General features: G+C 65.8%; 1 protein-coding gene across 1 annotated transcript; it reads right to left on the minus strand.

Moving 5' to 3' along the window:
• Positions 1–958: 958 nt before the first annotated feature.
• Col6a1 (collagen type VI alpha 1 chain) lies at positions 959–15929 on the minus strand. The gene is made up of 35 exons (XM_021256423.2): positions 15712–15929; positions 15083–15212; positions 13960–14160; positions 13618–13777; positions 13409–13537; positions 13310–13330; positions 12880–12900; positions 12760–12804; positions 12221–12274; positions 11843–11887; positions 11720–11746; positions 11409–11435; positions 11270–11314; positions 10983–11036; positions 10804–10866; positions 10106–10168; positions 9970–10023; positions 9860–9895; positions 9624–9686; positions 8584–8646; positions 6239–6301; positions 6060–6122; positions 5872–5922; positions 5730–5765; positions 5375–5437; positions 5151–5216; positions 4820–4855; positions 4371–4407; positions 4132–4140; positions 3644–3777; positions 3392–3501; positions 3123–3306; positions 2851–3031; positions 2526–2555; positions 959–2389 (listed from the first exon to the last, which is right to left on the minus strand). The coding sequence occupies exons 1-35, from the start codon at positions 15806–15808 to the stop codon at positions 1767–1769; spliced, it is 3084 nt and encodes a 1027-aa protein (XP_021112082.2). The 5' UTR covers positions 15809–15929; the 3' UTR covers positions 959–1766.
• Positions 15930–21847: the final 5918 nt, after the last annotated feature.

The following is a 21847-nucleotide window of genomic DNA, read 5'->3' on the forward strand; positions in this document are numbered from 1 at the left end:
GTTCTCAGTGGCTGGTCCCATACCCTTTCCCCCTCCCCCAGCATCCTCCTCCTGGGGGAGGCTGAGCATCGGGGATCCCGGAGTCTAAGGCTACAAACTTCTCCCCCTGACACTGTCCAGACCTTCTTCTGTGTGGCCTCTGCCCTCCTGTGCAGCCCTTCTAAGGCCAGAAGCCACCTCTTGCCAACCGCCCAAGGCCTGGCCACCAAGGCAAGCTGTCAGCTTTCTGTGAGGGACCCTTTCCAGCATCTTCCCTTGAGACCTATGGACCCTGACTCCGCTTCTAGACTCCTGGGGCATTTTAGTATCAGGACATCACCAATGCTGGTCCTTTGGGTTCTGATTCTGTGGCCTGAGGTGCTGGGTGGTACGTACAGGAAGGTAGGTTTGGTGAGGTCTTTGTGTCACAAAGTCTGCCTCCAAGATGCTGATGGGCAGTGTCCATCGCATTCTTGTGGTTTGGATCCAAATGTCTCCCCAGAATTTCATGTGTTCAGAGGTGGGGCTTTTGGAAGGTGATTGGATCAGAGGTGATAACCTCATTGGCAGATTAATCCATTGGTGAATGAATTGCTGAACATGCTGTTAGAAGGTAGGCCCAGCTGGTGGAAGGAGGTCCTGGGATGAGACCTGGAAGAGGCCATCGTGTGCCTGGTCATTTCCTCTCAGGCTCTCTTGTCCTGCTCACTCTGCTTCCTGGCTACCATGAGGTGGGCAGCTGTCCTCCACCACATACTTCCCCCAGATGTCTCTGCCTTTGGGTCAACTAACCATGGACTGCAACCTCTGAAACTGTGAGCCAATAAACCTCTTCTCCCTTTCCTTATGCACGGAGGTGTTTTGTCCCAGAGATGAGGAGCTGACTAACACACCCTGGTTGGGTGCTGGAGGCTCATGCCTGCCATCAGCTTCTTGGGAATGGGTTGTGCTTGGGCAGATGACAGGGAAGAGCCACAGAGAGAAGTTGGAACTTTTATTGGCAGAGATTGTTGACATGGGGAAGACTGATAAAAAAAAATACAGGGAGTAGGAACAAAATGGACACAAAAAGTGTCTTCAGTGAAATGCACGACTAGCCACTATTTGGAGGAGAAGGAGTTCCGGGCTGTTTCTGAGAATGCTTCAGCCGTCTGGTCCAGACCAGGCCTCTGCATCAGTGTGGGGCCCTCACGGGCAGCACCTCTACTCTTGAGATCTGAGAACCAAGGTCAGCGCCAGTGGCCCCGCGCCTCGGCCTGAGCCATGGAGGTCTGAGGCCTGGGACCAGGGCCCGGGGGACCACTGGTGAGCCTCTGGTGGGAGGACCTGACCCCTCATGCTTTGTGTCTGAAAATCCTCTTGACCTTGACCTCGGTTTCTCAAGTGAAGCACAGTCCAGCATCTCACCTGGACTAACAGGGTCTGCTTTGACTGCAGTGGGAGGAAGCGGGAGGAAGCGATCATGAAGGTTCCTGCAGGATGGAAACCAGCCCTGAGGAGGGGCAGAGAGTCAGGGAGACAGCAGGGGCCCTCAAAGCTGGGAGCAGAGGGAGGTCTGAGAGGTGGCTGCAAGAGAGCAGGCGCATCCCAGGGAGGGAGGGCGCAGACGCCAGCTCCGCGAGCCGAGCCGAGGAGAAGGTCACCCAGCACGCGAGGGTCTGCGGTGGGATTTCAAGCCTTCCCTTTAAAAATGTCTAGCTAATGAGGAAAACTCAGGTCACATTTTCTGTTTGGTCCTGGTGGGCGGGGTTGGGAGGCTCGTCGTGGGGCAGCATGCGCCCTCGGCCCTAGCCCAGCGCCACCTTCCTGGAGACACTCTGGGAGAAGGCACCGCGGAGCAGGGCCTGGTAGTCAGGCACCCGGAAGAGGTGGCGCTCGCCAAAGGCCACGTCGTACTCAGCAGTCTTGCCGGTGACCAGCACGCGGATGTGGGGCTCGTTCACCTGGCGCCCCACCACCACCACGAAGATCTCGATGCCTGCCCGCTGTGCCTCCTGCACGGCCTTCTCAATGGCTGCTGCTGTGGCCCCCTGCGAGTTGCCGTCCGAGAACAGCAGCACCCTCTTCTTCGTGGTGCCTGAGGAGGCCTCTCGGTAGAAGCGCGTCACGAAGCTCAGGGCATCGTTGACATCGGTGGCGTCGTTGAGGAAGTCCATGCTGTCAATGGTGCTGGCCAGCACTGTGTAGTTCTGCAGGAACTGCAGGGCCGGCCGCCCTGGCCTCTGCTGGCCTGGGCCACTGTACTGCACCACTGCCACCCGCACGTCCACCGTGGGGTCCTCCCGGCCCGCAGACAGGAAGCGCTCAGCCAGGCGCTTGGCAAAGCGCTTGGTGACTTCGAAGTTGTGGCCGCCCACACTGGCCGAACCATCCAGCATGATGGTGATGTCGGCCGGGGAGGAGAACGTGACTGTGGGCAGGGTGGACAGCTGTGAGCCTGAGACCCCGGCACGGCAGAGGCAGTCAGCTGGGGCCAGCCCAGAGCCTGGAAGCAGGGCCGCCCACCCCCGTAGGCACCGCCCTCCCTGCCCCAGCCTGGTACTCACTCGGGCAGGTGTAGTCCGGACACTTCTTGTCTGCAGGGAGAAGACCCCAACTGTGAACCACCATTCCCCACTCTGCAGCACCCACACGCCCACCCCCCGAGAAGTGGAGTGGAGCCCAGGCCTGACAATGGGGAACCGAGGCTCCGAGGAGGAAGGCAGCCTGCAGGCCAGGTGCTCATCGGTGACTGTGGGCCGAGGCCTGGGGGCCCCAAGTGCCCATGGGCATTGAGCAAGGCAGACGGGGCAGAGGGCAGCAGCACCCGCTGGAGCAGGGCTCCCGAGAGAGAGGCGGTGGGGCGTTTCAGGGTGGTGCCCCCCGGCCCACCTTTGCAGATCTGGGCCGTGACGTTCTTCAGGAAGGCGTCCTCCAGCAGCTCCGCGTAGTTCTCCTTCACCAGGGAGATGCCTGGCCGGCCCTGGGGCGACAGGCCTTGGCAGGAAATGACGTTGAGCTGGTCGGAGCCCGCCACGAAGCCAAACATATCCCTGATGCCCACGGACAGCACCTGCGGGGGACGGTGGGAGTGGTCGGTGCGGCCCGTGCCCCCGCCCTCCTGGGGGGAAAGCCCCTGCTTTGGGGGTCACGCGGCAGCCCACCTGGATGTTGGGGCCACAGAGCACACTGAGGGATGTGGTGTCCCGCTGGGTGTCCGAGCGGCCGTCGGTGATGACCAGGGCGATGCGGTGGTTCTGGCTGGGCGGTAGCAGCTGGTCCCGCGTGTACTGCAGCGCCTCGCCTGTGAACGTGCCACCCGCCATCCACTGCAGCTTCCTGACGGCTCTGCGAGCAGAGGGCTGGGTGAGGGCGCAGTCCTGTCAGAGGCCGCCACCCACCCCGGCCCGGAGTGTCGGACGGCGCCACTCACTCCTTGAACTCCTGGGCATTGCGGATGTTCGGGCTTCGCAGGTCCACGTGCTCCTGCATCTGGTTGTGGCTGTACTGTACCACGCCCGCGTATGACTGTCCTGGCTCGAACTGTGGCGAGGGACAGGCTCAGCTGGGGACTCCTTCTCACAGGGCCCCTCCTCCAGGGCGAGCTCCGGAGCCAAGGACAGGCAGGGCCTGGACGGTCCACCCCGGCTCGCTTCCCGGGCCGGCCTGGCAGCCACGTTCTCACCTTCACCAGCTCATCCCTGCTCAGCCGGTCGATGACCTTGATGATGAAGTCCTTGGCGATCTCGAAGTTCTGCAGGCCGATGCTCTCAGAGCTGTCCAGCACGAAGAGGATGTCGATGGGGCCGCACTTGCACTCTGTGGGGCAGGGTCAGCCTCAGCCCCAGGCCGCCCATCCACAGGCCCATACCCGTCTGATGCTGGGCCCCGGCCGACACTGGGATGGCTGCTTCCTGCCCCACCCCAGCCCCAAACCCTGATCCCTGAGGACAACGGACAGGACAGCGCCGGGGTGGCTCCTGCCCCTGTGAGGTGGCTTTGTGTTGCTGCAAAAGAAGACAGCGGGCACGGTGTCCCAGGCCATGCGTGGGCGTCAGCGCAGTGAGGACACGGCTGCTGGTCTGCCCTGCATAGGTGGGACTTCCCCTCCACCGGAGGGTCCTCTGCTCGAAGGTCAGAAGTACAGGGGTCCCGGAGTGTGGGGACGCTCACCACAGCAGGCTGCGGAGGGAGAAGGGCTTCTGTGTGGCTGGGTGTTCAGTTACCCACTCAGGTTCTGCCCAGGTTGGGTCCCAGCAACCTCAGGACCTTGAGGCCCAGTCTGCCCTGCTGTGCGGTGCCAAGGGCCAGGGGCCTGCCTCCCCACCTGCCCGCCCCCCAGAGTGAGCAGAGGTCCTTATGGGGCACAGTGAGGGGCTGGCAGGGGCCTGTCCTCCCAGTAGGACACTCACAGCACATCTTCATGATGATGTCCAAAATCTCACACTCCTGGGCAGGAGACACAGGAAGTCAGCAGGCCTTGGGCTGGGGCTTCCCTGTCACCCTGGGCCCTCTGCCTCTCACGTCCCAGGGTGTGCAGGATCTGCCTGTCAGAGCCTGCGGTGGGTGCAGCCCTGACACAGCCCCAGGCATGGCTCTCACCTGTCCTCACAGTGGTACCCCTGTAGCCTTCCCGTGCCCCCACAGTCCTGTGTGTCCCCTGTGGTCATTCCATGCCCCCCATGGCCATCCCGTGTCCTCTGTAGTCATCCCGTGTCCCTGTGACCATCTTCTCTGTGTCTCATTGTCATCTCACGGCCCCTGTGGTTCCCCAGGGCCCCCGCTGCTGTCCCACAGGTGAGCCCCTCATAGGACCATGGCCCTGTGGTCATCCTGGGGGACATCTGCAAACACCACTTACATCTGGCCCAGGTGGTCCCACGTGGCCTGGGGGACCCTGTCAGGGCAAGGACAGACAAGGATGAGCAGGAGGTGCCTCCAGGATCTGTGACCTGTGTCCCACCCAGGCTGGTCATCCCCCTCCACAGAGGTCACCGTCACTGCCTGGGCAGACAGGCGGTGTGGGCCCAGGGTCCTTGTGGACACTCTGGACACGGCTTTGCTGCCCACAGAGGTCACCCTTACTCTGGGGACCACGAGGTGGGATGTTTCCGCCACCCCCAGGAGCCCAGAGTCCCCACCAGCCCTCACCCCGTGCAGCCTGGGGGTCCGCGGCACAGCGTGTCACCCACCTGGGGGCCCTCTGGGCCACGGTAGCCTTTTGCCCCTTTGGCCCCGCGGGGTGAAATGTCGCTGTTCTGCGGGGAAATGGCACAGGTCACAGGTGGCCGCCACCCTGGGCTCCCTCAGCCCTGGTGTGCACATCTCCTCCTCCAGCAGCCCCACTCGCCACCCAGGGAGCCAGGCCGATTCGGGCTCAGGCACAGCTCGGTCCCACCCCACCCGCTGCGCTTACGTCCTCTCCAGGGTCCCCAGCTTCGCCCTCATCCCCCTTGAGACCGGGGTAGCCTTTTGTGCCCTGTGGGGGACAGAACAGGTTAGCGGCCCCTTGGGGGGGACGTTAGAAGGTGCCGTGCACGGCTGGACGGTCCCCGAGGCCCGTGGGGACACTGGGCCATAGGGGTGCACGGCCAACGCGCATGGGCACTGTGCCTGCGCATGTGCTGTGTGTGGCCGTGGGCATCGTGTGAGCACATGTGTGCTCCTGCATATGTGTCAACACATGCATGTGTGCGTATGTGGGCACTGAGCACACATGTGCCAGGCGGTGCACAGCGTGGCTAGGCAGAGGGGCTGTGGCGTGTACTCACGTTCAGCCCAGGGGGGCCCCTGCTGCCTGGATAGCCCTGTGGAGGACAGAGAGCATCACACCAGGACCTGGTGTGGGTCTGGCGTGGCTGCATCACCAGGCTCCAGGGCCGGGCTGGGGCCACGGGGCCTGGGACCACTCACCGGGAAGCCGGGGAAGCCCTCAGTGCCATTTCCAGGGTGCCCGTCTTCTCCCTGGGGAGCAAGGAGGTCACTGTCACCAGGAGCCCACAGACCCCTCCCTAGTGCCCAGGCCCCCTCCAGGCCTGGCTTGACGCGGGGTCCTTGACCCAGAGGGAGACCCTCCCAGAACACAGGCGTCCCATGCTCACCCGCTCGCCCACCAGCCCGGGGTCTCCAGGCGGCCCGGCGGGTCCTGGGGCTCCTCTGAGACCCTAAGGAGGGGAGGGCCGACAGTCATGTCCCACAGCGTGGGGGTCCCGAGCCCTCAGGTGGACAGGGGCGTGGCCAGTGCTCACTGGGCTGGGTGGGCAGATGGGGCAGCTCTTACCTCAGGCCCGGGGGGACCTTCATCACCTCGGTATCCTTTAGGTCCGAGCGCACCGGCCTCACCCTGAGGGAGGGAGATGCGGTGGGACCCCAGGCCACACTGTCCCGGGCTCAGCCCTCCCTGCTGCCCAGGCCTGAGCCGCGGGGCCCAACATGGCCCGCATGTCCCCAGGCTGGGGCGCAGATGGAGACCTCATGCCCAGAAGGCCCTGCTGGGCGGCCACTCAGCACCGGGTGCCCACAACGGCGTGGCCAGGCCCGGCCCCAGGGGATCTCCACACGTCAGCCCCCGGGAGCCCTCTCAGGTCCGCCCAGGAGCAGTGACCATCCTGGACCCTACACGGGGCCGCTTGCCCAAGCCCTCAGCCCCTCCCCAAGACCCCCAGCCACGCAGCGATGGAACCACTCCAGAGCGGGCAGGGCCACCCCGCGCATGCAACCCCCGTGGGCCTGGGGAGGGAGCGGGCACACCCTCAGGCTGCTGCTGGGCAGCAGTGGCCGCATCAGAGGTCTGTCCCAGGGCCTGGCACCGGGCACACATCCCAAGAGGGCCACGCTTGGTCCCCTCACAGCGTTTCCAACCTTCCCCAACACCTCGTGCAAAGGCAGCCCGCCCAGCTTCCTCCACCAGCCACGAGGCACCGACCCTGCTCAGAACACGCAAGCAGCCGGCTGCCTTCTCCCCTCGCCCAGCATCGGGGCTGCGCCTCACCAGCCTTTGCACTCACAGCCCTCCCAGGTTGGGGTCATGGGGCACAAATGTGGACCCTGCGAGCCTTGGGGCCTGACAGGGAGGGTGGGAGGAGGACAGAGGAGGCCGGTGTGCCATGCCAGGTGAGTCTGGCAGGTGCCCTGTGGCCCTGGGCCTGAGAACTGGGTGCTGAGACTCCCAGGTTCCTTTGGGACGGGTGGGAGGCAGGGGCTGCAGCCACATGCAGGGCGGGGCCTGTGCGCCCCCTGCTTTCTGGGCCTCCCCACTGCTCTGTTCCATGGTTTGAAAAAGCGAACATTTCCCTAGAAACGTGCTCCTCTGGCCACAGCTGCGGGGGTCACGTTTGGAAACATGGTGGCACGCATCCTGCGGCTCCGGGCCCCTGTCGAGGCCAGGCCGGCACCTGGGATGGTGCCCGGGTGACCTCGCGCACGGGGAGACTGGACCAGCTGTCCACACAGCCAACTGCTGGCTGCACAGACACCCCCACTACCATGGGGGCCACCTGGGCCTCCCGGCCTCTGAGCAGGGCAGGGACACAGCTGTCAGCGCCCGGAAGTCGGTGGCGGGAGGCGGGCCCACAGCAAGGCCCTGGCCAGAGCTCCCCGCGCCAGGCCGGGCTTCCCTCCCTCTCGCCCGCGTTCTGTGCCCTAAACCTGCGCAGGAGCACGGACAGCGGGGCTGAGATCTTCACCAACCCGAGAAACACCCAGCGGACAACGAGCAGCCTGCGGAGCTCGCCACGGGCAGGCAGGGAAGGCCCCGGGGTCCCCGTGCGCCTGCTGGGGCTCCCAGGCGGGCACTGCCGTGGGCTTCCTTAGCCCAGCCAAGTCGGGCACAGCGCCGTGCGGGGAGCCTGCCCCGGCCTCGGCCCTGCGCTGCTGGCTGTCATGGGGCGAAGTCACATGGCCGCCCCTCCCATGCCAGCAGCCCTGCACGCAGCTCCGCAGAGGCCCGGCCTCCGCACAGCCAGCTGAGAGGGCTCCTGCGCTGCTCCCCCAGTCTCCCAGCTGGGCAGCTCGCGTCCCTGGGTGGACGGTCCACCTGCCTGCAGCCTGGACCGCACCAGTGTCAGGAGGCCGGAAGCACCTGCCACGTGGCTCGCCTGTCCTTCTCCCGCCACTGTCGCAAGCCTGTGCTTCCCCCGGAGCCTCTCAGCGGTGGCACTGCCCCCAGCCCGCACTGGGACGCTCCTGCCTCTGGGGTCCCGCTCTGCACCAGGTGGCCTCTTCCTCTCCCCAGTGCGGTCCCTGGAAGGCCTCACTAGTACCTCAGATCACCCACTGGCTTCTCCCCAGGACCAAGCCCACCCTGCGCCCCCCAGGTCTGAGTGTGCGTCACCAGCTGCAGCCTGGGGGTCCCCTGGCCCACCTGCCCCGTCCCACTTGCCGGGCCTCTGTGCCACCTGCCTCCTCCAGCACAGCCCCGCCGGGCACCCTGCCCAGCACTGAGGTCCAAGCGCAGGTGGCCAGGGTCTGTGCACTCATCTTAGGGTCTCTCGTGGGACCCCACAGTCTCGGGGAGCAGCCCCCTGGGAGGTGTCCCCTGGGAACAGCCCGACACAATGGCTGATGTGGCTCTGAGTTGTGTGTGAGCTGATAGCCAGGGCGCTGTCCAGAGCGAGGACGCCCTACCGGGTCTCCAGGGACGCCGACGGGGCCTTCTCGTCCCTGGTCACCTTCCGGTCCAGCTTCACCCTGGGGGAGGCAAACCCGTGAGTGGAGGTTGGGTCGCAGGGCAGCCTGCTCCGCGCCCCTAGGGTGGACACACAGCTGCCACGGCTGCTGGGTCAGGTGGCTGGCGGGAGAGATGCAGGTAGGTCAGGGCTGCCCCTCACCCTTTCCTCCGACCTGCCCACTCCCGGGCTGGCCAGGAAGGCCCACGGTCTCAACCCCAGGGACAGCACCGACCTCAGGGGCCATCGAGAGGAGGCTGGCCTCGTGCTGAGGCCAGGGTCCCCCCCGGGCCCAGCCTCTCCCAGCCCCATTCTGGAGAATCCAGCCCGAGTGCTGCGGAGCAGGGACCAGGGCCACCGGGCCTGGGACAAGACGAGGCAGCAGCAGCTGTGCTGGCTGGGGCAGGCGAGGCGTGGGGCGCTGTCGGACCCTTCTCCTCCCGGCCACCTCCGGCCCAGCAAAGCCTCACGCTGGATCAGGACAGAAAGCCCACCCTCCACTCAGGAATGGACTGGACCAGGCAGGCGAAGGCCACCGCCGTGTGCTGTGGGATCTCTGCCGCCGGGCTCCCGGAGCAGCCCACCCTGGGCCTGGCCCTGCCTGGGTTCGGCCCAGTGTCCTGGCTCTGGGGATTCACTGAGCAGGAGCCTGCCCAGGCTCGGGGTCTGCACAGGCGGCCTCGCAGTGGCCGCTGGGGCTGCTCGTGCAGAGCAGGTTGGGAGCCTACGGCTGACTGCGGCAGGGGTGGCCAGGAACGGGGCTGCCTCTGAGCTGTGATGACAAGGACATCGCCTCGGCTGTAGGACAGACCAAGCCCTGGGTCCCAGTGAGCAGGGGAGGTGGGGGCCCTGGCCCACTCCCGCGGCCGCCCTGGCTCTCCATGTCTGCAGGACCAAGTCTGCACCGTGGGGATGAGGGCAGCCGAAGCCTGGACACCAGGGGCTGTGTGGCTCGGCCTGTCCGGTCCCTGCCACGACCCAGCCTCAGGACAGACTCACCGGGTCTCCCCGAGGCCCCCGCACGCCTGGGGTCCCCCGCGGTCCCCTCTCTCCAGGGTTGCCCTGCATGGAGAGGGTGTGGTGTGAAGCTGCTGCTGGCAGGAGCCCGGGGCCAGGTAGGCACTTGCCAGGGTGGCCAGGCTCCCTGCTCCCCAGGGCCCCCCGCGCCCCGGACAGAGCCGCAGTGCAGCCCGCTCCTGTGGCTGCGCTGTGCAGACAGCACCGCGGTGACTTGCCTTCTCTCCCGGGGGGCCGTCGGGTCCCGCGTTGCCCTGGAAGAGGAGCGGACAGGGGCATCAGTTCGCACGCTGACCTGCGTGGCTGAGCGGATGGGCACCTCGCTCACCTCGCTGCCGGCCTCTCCCTTCTCTCCGGGGGCACCGGGCTCTCCAGGCTCACCCTGCCAACCACAAGGGCAGAGTCACTGCAAAGCCCGCCCAGGCCCCTCGTCCGTCCACAGGGCCGCCACTGGTCCGCCTTACCTCGTCTCCCGATGGCCCCGAGCTCCCTGGCCTTCCAGGCTCCCCAGCGGCTCCAGTTTCACCCTGGGGAAGGTCAGAGGGCGCAGGTGCTGTGGAGTGGCCCCGAGGTCACACTGGGTTCCAGGGACCCTGTGCCCACGTGCTCACCACTTCAGCCACACAAATCCCAGGCCTCCTGGGACCCAGCACTGCCTGGAACACCTCACCCTGGTGAGACCCCGAGGGCCCAGGCCAAACCCAGAAGGCTGAACCCCAAAGGCCCCCAAGTCAGGCCCAGAGGGCGATGCACAGGCCAGAGGGGGGATCCCGGAGCCCTCGCTGGATCCCTGACAGCTCCAAGGGGGCAAAGTCAGACCCCCTCGTCCTGCCCAGCACTTCCTGCACCCTCAGAATCCCTAGGCTGGACTCAAGGACCCCCACTCCTCTGCCTGCTACCGGCCACAAGGGCCTCCTGCTCCCTCAGGTCCTGGGTCCCTGGACAGGGGTCAGGAGGAGGCCCGGCTGCGGGTGTGCCGTGGCTGCTCAGTCCTGGCTCTGAGCAGTGAGTGGCAGGGTCCTTGGGGTCAGTAGCTGCATGCAGCCCCAGGCCTGGCCACGCCCCAGGAGCCTGCAGTGGAGACCCAGCCCCCAGCAGGAGCTGGGCCTGCACTCTGTGGACATGAACACGAAGTCCAGCCCGAGAGGCTGGCCCCACTCACCTTTTCTCCCTTCAGTCCGAAGGGCCCAGCATCTCCCTTGGGCCCGGGGGGTCCTTGGATGCCCTGGTGAGAAAACAGGGTATCAGGTCCAGTGGGCAGAGGTCCCCTGAGCCTCCAGTGAGCCACTGCCTGGCAGGCAGGAGGGGCTGGGGACCCCACGAGGGATGGAACTGACTTACATCAAATCCTGGCGAACCCTTGCAGCCCGGCAGGCCTGGGTACCCGGTCTCCCCCTGGAAGAGGAGGGGAAGGGCAGGGCTGGGGGTCTGGGGTGGTCGAGGCGGCCGGAGGCAGACAGCCGCCAGTCCCTAGCTCTGCAGCCCTCACCAGTGACCTGGAACTCAACTGGCCGGCTTGGGGTCCCCTGGGGTCTGGGGCTGGGCAGTGAATACCCGCGGGAGACATCTCCTGACCGGCTCATCTTCCTGACACCACCCAGCCACCCCAGGCTGCACCCCAGGGCTACCTTCATGCCGTCCACCCCATCGATGCCACGCTTGCCCTTCTCTCCCTGCAAGGCACCAAGACAAAAGAAGGGTCAGAGGAAGGTCGGACCACGGTCAGACAGCACTGCCTGGGCTCCGCGTCCCAGCTGCCACACGCACCTTGTAGCCCTTGGGTCCCCTGGAGCCCTGTGGAGACAGGAAAGGAGGGTGAGGGTGGCCAGCAGGGTGGTCCCCGCCCCCCGAAGTGCTGCCCAGCAGAAGGGCGAGGTGGGGACGTCTGGCCGGGACCCCCACGGGCACAAAGTTGCCCCAAATCCAAGGGCACTGGGTGTGGCATAGGGCCCTCTGAGTTGAGGGTGCTCAGCCCTTGGGGTGCCTGGGAGAGTGATGGTGACAGGAGGGGCCCATCCCGGGCCAGCCGCATCCTCTGGGGTGGGAGGCCCCGCAGCGTCCAAGGAGGGGAAGTGCACCTTCTCTCCGCGGCTTCCCTTCTCTCCCTGCGGGCAGAACAGATTGGCAGAGTGGCATCACGCTGCCAGGCTGCAGGCCCACCGTGTGGACCCGGCACGGGCCACCTGGGGGGGGACACGCACCTTCATGCCCTGGTACCCGACGGGTCCGAGGTCCCCAGGTCGTCCCTGGAACAGGAGGGAATGGGTCAGACACCCGCATTGTCCCCCAGCCTCGCCTCACTGTGGCCCCAGCCTGGTAGCTGGAGGGACTCAGCATCTGGGAGTCGTCACCGTGAGGTCCCCAGGGACGAGGTGACCCACAGAGGTGGCCAGGGAGGGGACGGGCTACTGCAGGGGATGGCGTAGGGGAAGAGGTTCGATGGGGTCTGGTTCAGGCCCAAAGCAGAGGTCCTGGGACTCCAGCCCCTCCCGATGAAGACACAGCAGGTGACTTTGTCACGCAGCCATGGCTCTGGAAGCTTCTCGGCACTGGCCCCCTTCCAGGCATTGGGCACTCACGGGGTCTCCAGCTTCCCCCTTCTCTCCGGGGAGGCCTGGCTTTCCTCGTTCTCCCTGCAGGGCAGAGCAGACAGGTCAGGGGCAATTCTTCCACTCCCCCAAAGTGAGACTGGGGCCCTGCTTGTGCAGGGACAGAGGCGTGCAGAGCCCGTGCCCTGGGCCTGTCCTGGGCCCTGCAGCCCCTGCCCTGTGCGTCCTCGCCCTGCGACTGCCTGTGAGCCGCACTCACATGAGCGCACTCCTGTGGCTCCGACCCTCCGGGGACCCTGAGCCCTCTGGGCCTGTGGCTGACCCACGCCATCGTCCTGCTGTGGGCCCTGCATTCTCACACCGCAGCCCTTGGGTAGTCCCCTCCCCGGATTCAAGCAGGCGCCAGGGAGAGCTTGGGCCTTGGAGCCCAGCCTCAGGCCAGGCCACAGCCCGTGCCGCCACTGGGACTTCCTGCTGGACTCCCGGTGCCCAGCCTGCGGGTACCCAGGACCACACACGCAGGGTTGGAGCCCACGTGTCCCCGTGAACAGAGCAGGGCAGCCACTCACCTCGTACCCAGGGTCGCCCTGGGGCCCTGGAGGTCCTCTGGCGGGCTGCAAGACAGGAGGGCGTCAGCTCTGACCCAGGCAGGGCCACAGGCTGGGCAGGGCTGGGCAGTGGCCACTCACCTGGCACTCGAAGGAGCAGCACTGCGGGGAGGCACAGAAGATGGTCAGAGGTGGAAGATGAGTGTCGGACACACCTGGACACACTCCCACACGCATGCACAGGACAGGTGCCCAGACGAGCTCCCATGCGTGCACGTGGGACATACGCCTGGGACACCCCCACACGCAGGTGCTGGGACACTCCCCCCACAGGCACAGGACACACGCCTGGACACGATGTTCTCACAGGTGTGCACCAGGACACGTGCCTGTATACTAGGACGCACAGCTGGACCAGCTCCCAGAGGCATGTGCAGGACACGTGCCCGGAGGCTTTCCCACGCGTGTGCACAGGACATGTGCTCAGAGCACTCTCCCACGTGTTCGCGACGCATGCCCGGAGGGACCCACAGAGCACCTGCAGGCAGGGCTGGCGGGCGGGAGGTCTTACCACCTGCTCCACGTTGTTTTTCTGAAACGAGAGGGAAGCCTGAGTCACTGCCTCTGGGGGCCAAGGTCACCCCCGGCCCGCAGCGGCGCGGGTGCTCACGATCATGTCCGCGATGGTGTCTATGGTCTGCGTGATGGTCTCCTCGGCGTCGGGGCTCTGCCCCCAGTCTGCCGCCGTGAAGTTGCGCCGGTAGGTGTGGTCGGTGGCGATGATGCTCAGGCGTGGCTCCTGTGCACGGGGGCAGCGATGAGTGGACCGGGCAGCGGTGCCCCCCCCGGGCCGGGCCAGCCTGCGTCCTGGGCACTTACCAGGTGGTCAGGGGTGATGGCCACTGAGAAGACCTTCACGCCCAGGTGCTTGGCCTCGCTCAGGGCGTCCTCCAGGCCCCCGCACGGCTCCTTGTAGCCCTCCAGGGGGTGCCCGTCGGTCACTACGATCAGGTACTTGTTCTCCTTGAGGTGGGAGCCCCTGGGGGAAGCAGTGTGAGGCCCTCCGCAGGACCCCCCGGTGCTGGGGCCTAAGGACCCCCAGAGCCAGAGGTGAGGCGCCAGGAGGGCCCGGGCCGGCTGTGGACAGCACCGGCCCTCCCCACAGGCGGGCCTCTCCCTCCTCCAGCTGGGGGCCTGGAGAGTGGTGTGCGGCGCACTCACCCCACCAGCAGCTCCTCCAGCCCCTTCTTGACGGCGCAGTCCGTGTAGGTGCCCTTGCCGAAGTACTTGACAGCGTCCACGCTGGCCTTGAGTTCACCGCGGCCTGCGGGCATACGCATGAGCCCGCGGATGATCTCCACCTCGTCACTGTAGTGCAGCGCGCCCGCATTCCACACCAGGCTGCGGTCGCAGCGGTAATACCTGCGGAGGCCGGGCGGCGGGCCACTGTGAGGACATGCCCCAGGCTCCTACCGGCAGAGGCCCAGCCTGGGTCCCAGTGGCTCTGCCGGGCCCAGCCCAGCACTGGGCGGCTGCAGGGATGGACCAGCTGCGGCTCTGCCCCATTTCACAGGTGGGAGACGGCACAGGAGCCTGAGTAAAGGCCTGGAGGATGCCCTGAGGGGGGCACCAGGCCGCTCAGCGGCCCAGCGGCTCCTTCCTTCCTTCCCCGGGCTCCGCCTACACCACCCTCCTCCTCCCTGTGGACCTGGGGCTGCTGGTCACAGAGCTCCTGCGTTGGCAGCCCAGCCCCAGGGTGAACAGTCCATGTGGCCCCACAGGTGCCCTTGGCTCCCATGGCCCCTTCTGGTGGGCAGCCAGCGGGGATGGGGGGCTGGGGGGCCTGTGCCCGTGGAGCCCATCCCCCACCAACCAGAGGTGCTGCAGGCCCAGTGCCTCCGCGGGGCCCCCAGGTCCACCCAGGCCCCCGTCCAGGGCCCAGGGCTGGGAATCTGCACACAGGTGCCATGGGGAGTGAGCGGCACGGCCATACCCAGAGACAAGGCCGGTGGGCCAGGACGTGGAGGCCCAGGAAGGTCAGGGACACGGGGCTCGGGCTCAGCAAAGGCCCTGATACCTGTGTGGGCGGCAGGCAGGGCCCAGCTGGCTAGTGAGGGGCCCAACTCCCTAAGCCCCAGGGTGCTCAGGGGAGCAGTGGGCCCTATCTGTTTGGGGCTCAGGGGTGCAGCCCAGCACGCCACCCTCCACCCTTGCCCAGGAGGCACCAGGAGTCTGTGCCTCCCCTCTGTCCCCCGGGGCCTCCAGCCGGTGGGTACGGGTGAAGGCTGGGCAGCCTCTCTGGCCTCTGGTCCCTGGGCCAGAGACGCCACCAGGCCAGCCTTACCTGTCCCTCAGGCTGTCGACGAAGCGCTTGGTGAAGTCCTTGACTTTGTCCACCAGTGCCCCGTAGGGCTTCAGCCGCAAAGCCACGCTCTCAGAGGTGTCCAGCACGAAGAACAGGTCCGCCGGGCAGTCTGGGCCAACAGGTCCTGTGAGCCGTGCTTTCTGGAGCACCTCCCCCCGAGCTGGCTCTGGGCAGCCCCAGCTGGACAGGGAGAGGATGAGGCCCCACCCCGCCACGGCCCCAGCCCCCAGCCCCGGAAGACACAGAAGATGGCCTCTCCTTCAGTGTCCAAGCTGGGTGTAAAGCCACTGGGGGCACAGCCTTCAGCAAAGCGGGCGCAAAGGGCACCCTGTTTCTAGGCTGGAGGGGAGTTGGGGAGTGAGCAGTGTCTGCCCATCACAGCCTCTGTCCACAGAGCACAGAAAGCTGGCCCAGAGCTTGGCCATCGTCCGCTCCCCCTCCATAGGGTCCCTCCTGAGTCTGCCAGTCTGGCATCGCCAGAAGCAAGGGGTGACAGGAACCGGGCCTGGCAGGAGGGGACAGCCCCACGCTGGCCTCGGCTGCGTCCAGTCTCAGCTTCTCCCCCAGCTCCGAAAGTGGGGAGTGGAGCGGCACAGCCCGGCACTCACCTTGGAAGGTGATGGCCTTTGAGGTCACCTGGATGTCTTGCGTGGCCACCCAGCAGGCCTGCAGCAGCAGGGACAGCAGGATGCCTGCCCGCCTCATGTCGCCGGCCCGCCTTCGGTCCCCTCGGAGGAGGCTGGATGGTGGGACGGTGGGACGCAGAGCAAGAGGCTGTCTCTGGCCCAAGTCACAGCCAGGCCTGCCTGCGGGAGGCAGAAGGCGGGAGGCGGAAGGCGGGAGGCGGGGCGGGGCGGGAGGGGCCCAGGCGCTGAGTCATGGGCAGTCCCCTCCCTGGCCTCTGAAACCAGAAGCCCCTCCGACCTGAGGCTCCCCCTGCCCCGGGGAGGACTCTGCTTCCCAGGGCTTTGCGGGGCCCTGTGGGCCGCAGCTTCTCGCAGTGGGAGAAGGCAAGATGCCTGGGAAAGAGCTCAAGACCCAAAGCAGTTTGAGGTTGTTTCTCCGGCTCCTAACTGCCTTCACTTGCACAGCGCCCAGGTCCTGTTATTTCCGTGGGAATACTTTTTCACAGTTCAGTCAGAGGCAGATGTGCAAAGGGCCCCTTTTGAGTGTTACTGTGGAGACACGCAGTTGTCCAGCACTGGATAAGTGTGCCTGTGTGCACATGTATGTGTACACACGCGTGCACGTGTGCGCAGAGAGACCCCAGTGGTGGGCAGAGCAGAGGAAGACAGACACATGCCCGCCCCCGAGAGGAGTCCAGAAGGGCGCCGGAGCTGTCGGCGCTTGCCCAGCGTCAGCCAGAAGTTTTGTGATCTGAAATATTCGAGCAGGATGGTTGCTGTTAAAGGGACCCTTCGGCAATCGCCCGGGGTTGCCCATTGTCCTCACTCTGCCTCACAAGTTTGCACGGTGGCTATTGTCTTCCTACTTCTGCTTCGTCAGACACCGATTGGTGCTGTGCAGCTGTGGCTCCTGATTCAGACGTGGACCTGGAGCCACGTTCAGGTGCGGACTCACAGGGGCACTGTGGTCAGGCGTCCTATCTGCGGGTGGCAGTGATCCTGTGCCCCGGTTGTGGGGGGAACCGTGTGAGAGCCCAGGCGGGGCGGGGCCCTCAGGCCAGGGAGTCGGGGTGTCGTGGTGGGCAGCAGAGGGCAGCGCAGGGCCTCCTGGCCTCTCTGTGTACTGGAGAGGGGCTGTGGCTCTGGCAGGTGCTTGGGGAGGACCACGTGAGGGCAGCGCCTTGGCCCATCTGGCCACGCCCACGGGAACACACGGTGGGCGGCCTGCTTCTCCCCGGCCTTCGCCCCTGGAGCGGCCGGGACATGTGCGGAGTGGGCCGTGCTCCCTGGGGCAGAGCCTCAGCGTGGAGCCCCTACCCAGACCTCTGGGCTCCTGGCGGGAACCGCTCCTGGGTCTCGGGCATCTCTGGGGATGTGGCCCAGCTGGAGAGGATGCAGAGCCCCGAGCCCCTGTGTCCCACTGCCGTGCGGTCCCGCCCACCCTGCGGGTGAGTCCCCTCTGCTGCCTGCCGGCCGCTCCCACTCGGTCTCCAACCCTCCCTGGCCCACTCATTGCTGCCCTGGGAGCCCTGGAAGCTCTGCAACGTTTGGGCCCCCAGCCCCACCCACATCCCTGCTGCCCTGGGTCCCAGTGCAGGAAGAGTGGCCCCCGGGGTCAGCCACGGGCTGGGCTGGGCCAGGTGTGAGAAGGCCCTGCAGCCCAGCCCGCCCACGAGTGCACAGGTGCGAGTGGGTCCTTGTGTGCACGTGTGTTCCCGAGCGTGTCTGCGTATCTTGGGACCTGGTGAGCTGGGATTTCTCATCCCTGATGCCTCTGTAGAGGGCTCAGAATCCATGTGCTTGGGTGCACAGCGGGGACCTAGGTGATGCCCAGCAGGTGCAGCCTCCGGGGGTGGGGTCCGCACTGGAGGGGCGAGGCCCGTGCGGGAGGGCGGGGCCAGTACGGGAGGGGCGGGGCCTAGCCCTCGGCATTGGTTCCAAGTTCCAGGTGGTAGCAGGCAGGGAAACCCTAACCTTGACCTACCTGAGCCAGAAGGAAGGGAAGGACCCCCACCTCTGCCAGCTCTTGGGTCCTGAGTGCACAGCGGATAGGCCTGGATGGGCGGAGCACCCGCCAGGACCCTGGCCTTTGGGTAGCTCCTCTTGCTCCCCCCAGCCCCCCTCCCTCCCCCTCCTCCTTTCCCAGCGTCTTTTGGGGAGAGGACTTTCTCCCAGAGGGAAGATGGGCAGAGTGAGGAGCACGGCGCGCCTGATTCAGAGCTGCAGTGTGTGCCGCACTGAAATGCCACAGGCTGCCCCTTGCCGAGGTTTTGTTTTATGCAACAGTTAAACCATTTCTAAAAAAGCACCCCCGATGTGCTCTAAGATGCCTGGGGGATGGCAAGGTCCTGCCAGGCAGGGGTCCGTGTATGGGGTCCTCTCTGGGGAACAGTGGGGCCCTGACCGAGGGAGGAAGTGCGTTTGCCCAGGACAGCAGGGACACTGCCAGGCCTCGCCATCCTGGCCACACAGAACCCAACTGCCCTGGAGCAGGACCCAGAACCCCAGCCTCAGCGTGGCCCCCACACCTGGTGCAGGTCCCTTGCCGGTCCTGCGGCCTCAGCGCTGTCCACAGAGGTTCTCGCCAAGCCCCAGTCCTGGCCAGGACTTGGGGGGCTAAACCCAGGAACCTGCCTAGGACCCTCCGGACCTGCCCGCTCCTCCTGCTGCTCTGAGTGCTCAGGAGCCCCTTGGGGTGTGCTCCGCTTCTGACTGCCCACCTGGCCGCTGTACAGAGCCCTCGCCTTGGATCCTGCAGGGAGGCCGTGGTACGGGTCGAGTCCCCAGAGCCTCATGGACAGGAGGCCACTGCCCCGAGGCGGACCTCACCCCTCAGCCCAGCTGGGGAAACTGAGTCAGGTCAAGGTGCTAAGTATGTGGCTGAGGAGTAGCCCAAGGAGGCAGGCCCAGGCTACTGACCCTGAGTGGCCCTGGCCTCTGAGCTGTCCCCTTGTCCTCCCTGGGATGCACCCCAGGAGCATCTGCCTCCCTCCTGCCCACAGGCTCAGGTCCCTGCCAGGCCCTCTTTCTGCTGGCTCACAGCAGGTAGAGTTTGTTCTGCACAGGGTCTGTCCCACCCCCTGGGCTGGAGGACAGAAGTCTGGGGATTTTCCACAGCCCTTCCAAGAGGGTGTGGAGATGGCTGTCTGTGCGACACAGCATCGAGCCCAGGCGGGGTGGCCCGGGTCTGAGGAGCTGTCTTGTCCGCAGGGATTCCAGCCATCTGCTCCTCCCTGGATGTGGGTAAGGCAGGCACCGAAGCCCAAGTCCCCTCACATCTGTTGGACAAAGACACTTTTGATGTCTTTACTGCCTTGAGCGCCGAGTAGATTTCCTCCCAACTTAGAACATGATTCATCAAGGAAAGTAATGTTTTCCTGGGGCTGCATTCATGGTCTCCATGGCGACCTCCCCTCAACGCTGGGGCTGGTGTGGATGCTGCCAGCCACAGCCGGGCGCTGCCTGGCCCTCACTGAGGAGGAGTCCTCTCTCCCAGGTGCCTGTCCCTGTGGTCTGCTCCCCTGGGTCCCTGCGGCCTGGCCCATGGCCAGTCTTGGCCGGCTGTCTGCTGGGCCCTGGGGACAGTGTGGCTTCTGTCTCCTGGCCCCTTCTGCAGCCTCAAAGTGAGTCACCTGTGGGCAGTAGTCAGGAGTGGACCCGCTCCTGGGGTCGGGCTGGGCCACCGCCTGGCTGCCAGAGCCACTGATCCAGAAAGTGCAGCCCTGGGGCCTGCAGGACAGCGGCCGGGAGCCGGGGCCTTGGTGCTGTCAACAGCTGCATCCAAGCCCTGCTCCTGCAGAGAGGCTCCCAGGTGACCACGTGTTTTCAGCTGGCAAGGAGCCAGCATCAGTGACAAAAGCTGAGCCGAGCCGGGGACAGCAGCTAAATGAAGGCCGGGATCTCAGGACCGGCTAAAGGCAAGAGGATCTGAGAGCCTGCCGCGGGGAGAGGACATGGGGCCCTGCCGCCCGGGGTGGGCACGGGTGCGGGTGTGCAGGAGCAGACTGGGCTGTGCCTGCCCATGTTCGGTTCCCTGCCAGGGAGGCCTCCCCTGCCCGCGCCAAGATGCAGCAGAGTTCAAGTTCTCCAAGCATTGTCTGTGATAGCCAGAGGCTCCCACTGGGGGCTGTTCAGTCCTCAGCTACACAACCGTCCTGGGGCCACGGGTGGCCGAGGAACGACAGGGAGGCCAGGATGGGGGACATTGAGCCCTCAGCCTCACAAGGCTGCTCAGCCCACAGGCTCCAAGGCTGACTGGGGCTGGTCGGGGCCCACACCTCTGAGGAGCAGAGACCTTGGGAGCTGAAGGCCTACTGAAGACCCCTCCTAAGTCCCTAGGGTCCTGAAGGGGTGGTGTCCACTTCCTTGTCCTGGGCAGGGTCTCGAGGAGGACAGGCCAGGGTGTGGCCAGGGGAGTTGAGACCCTTAACGGGAGAAGGGCTGGGGATGCAGGGCCACCAGGGAAGCCCAGAGTGGGGATTGGGTACCAGGGCAGCAGCTGCCCATCGAGAGTGGGGAGGTCCACGGAGGCCACAGCCACCCACAGTACCCAGGACACGCTCAGGGCAAGATGGCTGGGCAGGGGCAGCTTCAGGGCTCCACTTCTCATCAGGGGAGCTGCCCCGCACACCCGCCAGACACGGGCCTGGAGGGCCGAGGGCTGGAGGGTTAATATTTCCGTTACCTCATGCTGGCCTCTGGTTCCTTGGAAAGAGCAAACATCTGGCAGTGATGTTTCCCCACTGCTGGGCCTGGGAGCAGCTTGGCCTCTGTCCACAGAGCTGAGCGGGGGAGGAGGTCTGCAGGCGGGGGGGCAGGGAGGGGGCTTCCCAGGAAGTGGCAGCTGCGGTGGGCTGGCCACCTGGACGCCCTGACCCCACCCAAGGGTCCCCAGGGTGCGGGGAGGGTGCCCAGCGTTCCTGGGAATGAGAGTCACCTCCTGTCTTGCCGACCTCGGGGAGCGGGGCCGGAGCTGGACGTGGAGACGGAGCTGGACGGTCTGGACCTCCAGGCCCCACGTGTCCCCGGCCCTGCCCCCTCTGGCCTGTGGGCTCCCCATTCCCAGCCGCCCGGCTTCCTCCGTGAGGCAGGTATTCCATGGCCGGGGACCAGGCTCAGCCAAGTGTTTGTGTGCTCAGCCACACGCTCGTCCTCACTGGGCACACGGCCCCGGGCTGAGGGCTGCCTTGGCCATGACCCACGTGGCCCTGTGCACCCTGGTCACCTCAGTTCTTTGTGGTGCTGGGACTGGACCCAGGGCCTCCTGTGTGCTCGGCCAGAGCTACTCCACTGAGCTACACCCCGGCCCTTTCTGTCTTCACTTTTACATTTTGAGACAGGATCTTGCTAAGTGGCCTGCTGACCCCAACCTTGCCGTCCTCCTGCTGCAGCCTGCAGTGGTGGGACACAGGCGCCCCCCCCAAGCTGCCATCTCCTCAGTTCCAATAAGGCTGAGTTCTGGGGTGAGGCCCCAAAGACCAGAAGCACCCTTGCCCCCTTGGGTGGCAGAGGGAAGGGGTTGTCCCACCCCACCTGGCCCAGGTCACTGTGCCCAGCCCCTCAGACAGGCAGATGACCGCCCAGCAGTTGGTGTCTGCAGGGGGGCTCAGGCCTTGGGCTCCGGTGGAGAATCTGGTCTGCTGCACAGGCTGTGGGCACGAGGCAGCAGGCCTCAGACCTGGGCTGGTCCTGGCTGTCATCCTGTCATGTGACCCCCGCCAGGGACAGGTCCTCCCGGCAGCTCCAGCCTCAGGCTGTCCAGAAAAGCCCCACTCGCTGGCAGGACCAGAGGTGGAGCCGAAGTAGCAGTGTGGGGTGCAGCCTGCCCAGAGCCCAAGGACCCACCCACCTGAGCCGGCCGTTTGTTCTCAGGGACCCTTGCTGGTGCACGTGCCGCTGCCATCTTGTCAAACCTGCGTTCAGGGAGAGCTTGATTCTTCCAGGGAAAGCAGGCAGGCCCCAGGGGGCCCTGGGGGCCCCGCTTCAAGACCCTCCACTAGGATTGGGGGGCTGGGATTGAACCCAGGACCTTTGGACTGCCACACCTCCAGCCTTTTAAATTTTTTATTTTGATGCAGGGTCTTGCTAAGTTGCTAAACTGCCCAGGCTGGACTCAAGT

The sequence above is a fragment of the Heterocephalus glaber genome, unplaced genomic scaffold, assembly GCF_053883595.1.
Source record: "Heterocephalus glaber isolate CG9 unplaced genomic scaffold, H.glaber_assembly_v1.0 deba00000122, whole genome shotgun sequence".
NCBI lineage: Eukaryota > Metazoa > Chordata > Mammalia > Rodentia > Bathyergidae > Heterocephalus > Heterocephalus glaber.